Source organism: Halyomorpha halys, unplaced genomic scaffold, assembly GCF_000696795.3.
Source record: "Halyomorpha halys isolate HHAL.00 unplaced genomic scaffold, Hhal_1.1 Scaffold464.1, whole genome shotgun sequence".
Classification (NCBI taxonomy): domain Eukaryota; kingdom Metazoa; phylum Arthropoda; class Insecta; order Hemiptera; family Pentatomidae; genus Halyomorpha; species Halyomorpha halys.
Genome location: NW_027108519.1, coordinates 371,165 through 376,518, shown reverse-complemented (window position 1 = coordinate 376,518; position 5,354 = coordinate 371,165). Strand labels below are relative to the sequence as shown.

Genomic DNA, 5,354 nt, shown 5'->3' with positions numbered 1-5,354 from the left:
TAAAGATTATGGATTGTGATTAAGCATTAATTTTCAAAATAATATGTATAAAATAAAATATATGATTAAAATAAATTATGTTTGGCTAAAAATATGATGATTTAGATATTACAAGCACTTCTGAATGTTTATAGAGGACACTGAATCTTGGATATAAATTTATTAATTTTAAAATTGATACCTAATAATTGTTAACACTATCAAATCTGTTAATACATTTTATGATTAAAAAACAAAAATAAATAATTATGAAAATATAGAATAAAATTAATTATTAAAAACACAAATATTTTTTGAACTCCATTCTTATTATTCTCCAATATTTCAGCCCTCAGGCCATTATCAAGGACACACTAAAAATAATCATATTTTTACCTTCATTTCACTTATAACAATAACACTATATTTCTACTATCATACCTTAAAATTGCTTTGTACAAGCTTTAAAATTTTTCATATTGTATTTTACATATGGTCAATTTTATCTTTAAAACAATCCTGTTTATCGATATTTTATTTTGATAAATTTCTAAAATAATGGTTATCTACTCACAAGTATATTCTTATTTCATCGCTTAAACAGTATACTATGATTGTGTTATTTTCTCATTCCAAAAGAATAAGTACCCCCTCTCTAAAGTCTATAGGGTATCAGGGTGCTTGAATAGAGTGGTAGGCAGTGTAGTGTACCTGGGTGTCACCCTTTGACAGACACCTGACACTAGCTCGCCACTGCCAAAAGAAAATCAAGTTGGTTAGGACAAAGGCTTACAGGTTTAAACACCTGCTAACTTCTCCAAACCTTTCTTCCCGCATCAAATTAGTGATATACAAAAGTATTCTCAGACTGGCCCTCCTGTATGGAGCACTTATGGTCGCTAACATAGCAGGTACAACAGCAAAGAATCTCAAACAGTTTCCAGGTAGTATCCTGAAACTTATTGTAAAACATACTACTTTACAAAGAACAAAAACTGATTATGTGTGTATGACATTTGAACTGCCAACAGTGATAGAATTCATTTTACGAAAGCAAATCAAATTCTTTGATAGCCTTCCGCACTGCACTAACTCACTTTTCCAAACACTAACACCAACAGGACGCCCATAGCAACACATACAAACAGGCTCAGACTCGCCTGAGGTCTAATGACTTACTGACTGCTGATATTACCAAACCTGATGAGCCTCGTCATCAGATAGCATGCTCAATCCACTTTTCCAATTTTCTGTCATTCTGTATCTCTTTCCTCATTCCTCTCTAAAAATGCATTTCAAATGATGTAAAAGATATTCCATCCATTCTTGTTACTCTCTTATGTCAAACCTTATACTTAAACAGAAAAAAGAAAAACATACACTCTTATTGAAAACATTTTTTTTTTATTTGTTTCATTGAAAAACCATTAGTTTATTCATTTATAAAAATAAAATGTTATGATATTATTGATAAATATAATTTTTTTTAAAGTTAATCGCAATATGAAAGAATTTTGAAACATTGAAAAAGCAATTTTAATGTTTAATAGTAGAAATATAGTTTTATTGTGATGAGTGAAATGTAAGTAAAGAATATGAATATTTTAGGTCTAAGGGCTGAAACATTGGAGAAGAATAAATAAATTGAGAGAAAAGGATTAAAATATATTTATGGTTATAATTTCTTAATAAAATACAGAAGTATTTCATTTATAAACAAAATTGGTTTAATGTGGTCCTAAGAAGATTTTTTCTTTGATCATTCTGATTGATAGTTAATAACGTAAAATAATTAATTATTTTACAGGTATGCTGAGAAAAGTTAGTGATCCTGAAAGGAAAATGGGTGCCTATGCATTCAGATTACCAGACCAGCGTGCAGGAGAAAGTGAAGGTCTGTGGGTAGGATTTGAAGAGCCTGATACAGCAGCTGCTAAAGCTCTTTATGCTAAGGGAAGAGGTCTTGGAGGTGTTGCCATCCTTGATTTGGGTCTAGATGACTCAAGGGGTATCTGTGACGGAAACAGATACCCGATAACAAGGGCGGCAAAACTTAGCCTGTAGGTAAGGTTTGCTTCAACTTTTAGCTTGCCAGCCTGTATTGTGGAATCCAACGATACTAACCCAAAATCATCCTTATATGTTTAATTCACAATAATATATATTTCTTTTAATATAAAATAAAAAATCAGATTAATCTCAAGGTATGAAATATTGGCAATTATATGTGTGGCATGCATAGTACTGAATAATAGTAATTTTCTTGACTTGATTTATAATCTTGATGCATGTTCAACTGAAAGAAGAAGTAACTTTCAACTTCATTTTGGGTAGGGCAGAAAATGTTTGTTTTATTTTGGAATAAGTTTTCAATATTTATTTATTTCACTCTTCTCTGCTTATTCACCCAGAAACATGTTCAGCTTTGCATTTTATGTTTCATTGCTCCATCAGAAGCCACATGTTCTACGAGCTTTTAATAAAAAAAAAAATCTAATCTTATTTAGTTTCCATTTCATTCTAAGCCTTCAATGTATTTGTTTTTAAAGAATGTTTTTGCTTTGAATGAAATGAATAATGCTCCTTCTAATGTCACAAAATCTGTGAATGTTGATACAGAATATATCTTGAACTTAGCATTAAATTTATTCTAGTTACCATGAAGACGTAAAAGTTAAATTTTTATGGGTAACAAAACTATAGTTAAAAATGTTTGTGGTGCAACCTCCATAGGGAGATAAGCAAAATAAATGCTGTTGTAATAAAATTTAAATTGAACACAGAGAACCAGAATATAATTGAAGGTGATTTTTGTTGTAAGAGTTGAATGAAAGATAAGATAAAATATAGGAAATAGAATAAATTAAATGAACTATATTTAGTGCCTGTGGGTTGATTGTAGCAATGCCTATGAATGTTTTGTCTAATTTGGTTTATAAAAGATGCAAGATAGTGGGAAGGGTAGTGGATAATTAGGTAGAGAAAGAGAATTGAACCCGACGTTGACTTATGTAGAAATCTTGAAGGTTGTAAATCTTCAGAGATGAACACAATGTTAATTTGAAAAAAAATGATTGACACTGAAAAACTGCACAACAAATTAGTACAAGGGATGAACATGAAGTAAGCTAAGTTTTGAAAGGTGAGGTGATAAAAATATGGCTATGGTGAGTTGATTCGGCAAAGGCCATAAATGAACAAGATTAAACTTCTTATATATTATTCCAGTAGTGGAAAGATGGGAGCAGAAAAAACAAATCAAATTTAAAAGGCTTTTTCAATGTTTTGTAATACTTTAACCTTCTGAAAACAGAACAATGGTAGTTTAATTTTCATCATGAAATCATTCATTTTGTATCAGCTATCAAAAACATTACAGTAAACTTTAACGGGACTATCATACTTCCTTAATAACATCATGGCAGTTGGAAGAGGGAAACTAAGATGTCCTTGGAATTCTTAATGAATCTGATCTACTAGAAAAATTTCCCTGTTTTCATTGAAAACAGTTTAGAAAGAATTTTCAGAAATATCAGGGAAACTTTTTTTTAATACTGTTTTTGCAGTTTAACTAAATCTTGAAAAAAATCTTGTAATTGATTATTATACACACTGGAAGTTTATGGGTTGACCATATGTAATTATTTGTTGGAAGATGGTCTGGGTAGTTGTCAACAGATTTACAAAAAATAGCAGAAAAACTATTTATTTATAAACTAGGTAGGTACATTGTTTATATATATATTTTTGTAAATTTTTTGACAACCACCCATACTATCTTCTTACAATTGATTATCAAACATATTTTATCAACTTTTAATAGTTGGGGAAATAACATAACACAGGTCTTCTTCTGTATAAACCTCTCAGGTTTGAGAAGACTGGTTGGTTTATCAGGTTCTAATCCAAAAAAGAAAAAGAAATTGACAAATAGCATTGGATGTATATTACTGATCAAATTTGTTTTATTTTGTTTCAATGTTATAAATAAAATACATTATCAGCATGAAATAAAATTTTATTTTTAAATTAAATTTTCCCATTTTTTGTTCTCTTAATGCATCTATACTCTAATAGTTAAATATTGTAGTTTCTTTATTTTATTTTAATATATAACAAAACTGGAATGTCCAAAGTAAAGTGTCTCAAAAATAATAATTTTATAATAAAAATAAATCTGATTTAGATTGTAGTAAACTCTTTGAATTATAAGATTATGACTTATTTATTTTGTTCTAGAGATAATATAGGCGGCATCTCAACAATCCTACCAGCACAACCAGCATTTCCTGTTCAACCTCCATACAATGGAGCTCCATCCCAATCTTATATTGGTGTACCACAACCCCCTTATTCTGGAGTTCCTCCTCAACCCAGCTATGGTAATGTTCAACTTCCACAACCTGGCTATGGTAATATTCAACCTGCTCAACCTGCTTATGGTGGTGTACCACAACCTGGCTACGGTGGTGTTCAAACTCCGCAACAAGGATTTGGAGGAGTTCAGTCTCCACAGCAAGGATTTGGGGGTGTCCAGCCTCCTCAGCAAGGATTTGGGGGAGTCCAGCCTCCACAACCAGGTTTCAACTACACTCCCAATAGAACACAGATCATATACAGCCCCTCACATAATGGACGTTAATAAACTAGAGTAATAAATTAAATTATTGTAACAGTAATAGTAATATTTTGTTTGGAAATTAAATATAAGTTTTTAATGCCATACTTTTTATTTTATTATCCTATCTCCCTTTCAGTTTCTTTATTGGATCAGAGGTTACTATTGATCTTTTGCTCAATAATATTAATTAACAAAAATTTTACAGTTTTACAAGAGGAGGAACGACAAGAAGTATTCAGAGAGAGAATCAAATCACATCATTAAGCGAATAAAAACTAAATCTTTAATTTAATCAGTAATCTTAATTGTAGTTAGCACTATTTTAATTTAATTTTAATACTCAAACCATTGAAACTACTCCTTGAGATATTCACCATCTTTTTGAGGTAAATCCAATAGTTTATTAGTAGAGAAGGATGTCATTATGAATTAGTAGGAGAGGCCATTCTTCTTCCTCTTTCCGAATGAACCATTGAATGCAAAAGTAATCTAAGTTAAATCCGGATTTTTGAGATTCAAAACTTTAAGAAAAGTTTTATATTATTTTTATTAAGAAATAATAAGTTTTTCCTGTTAAAACAAGTAAGTCACAAGCATATCCAACTATTAAAAACATTTGAAGTTAATCCCTTTTGTTTTATTTTTTTTTTTTTTTAATGGAAAGTACTTTTGAGAACAGAATGACTTACACCTCTTTTGCTCTCAATAGTTCAAATAATTTGAATACCCAAAAAGTTGAAAAATTTGAGATCAT

At 30.1% G+C, this 5,354-nt stretch overlaps 1 protein-coding gene across 1 annotated transcript in view; it reads left to right on the top strand.

The window, feature by feature from the left end:
• Nucleotides 1-4,704, top strand: part of LOC106683091 (chitinase-like protein EN03) — a gene marked incomplete in the record, with an annotated part of 28,927 nt that extends 24,223 nt beyond the window's left edge. The window contains 2 exon segments of the mRNA XM_067046847.1: nt 1,787-2,039; nt 4,219-4,704. Of these exon segments, the coding sequence (XP_066902948.1) occupies nt 1,787-2,039; nt 4,219-4,621 (656 nt within the window).
• Nucleotides 4,705-5,354: the final 650 nt, after the last annotated feature.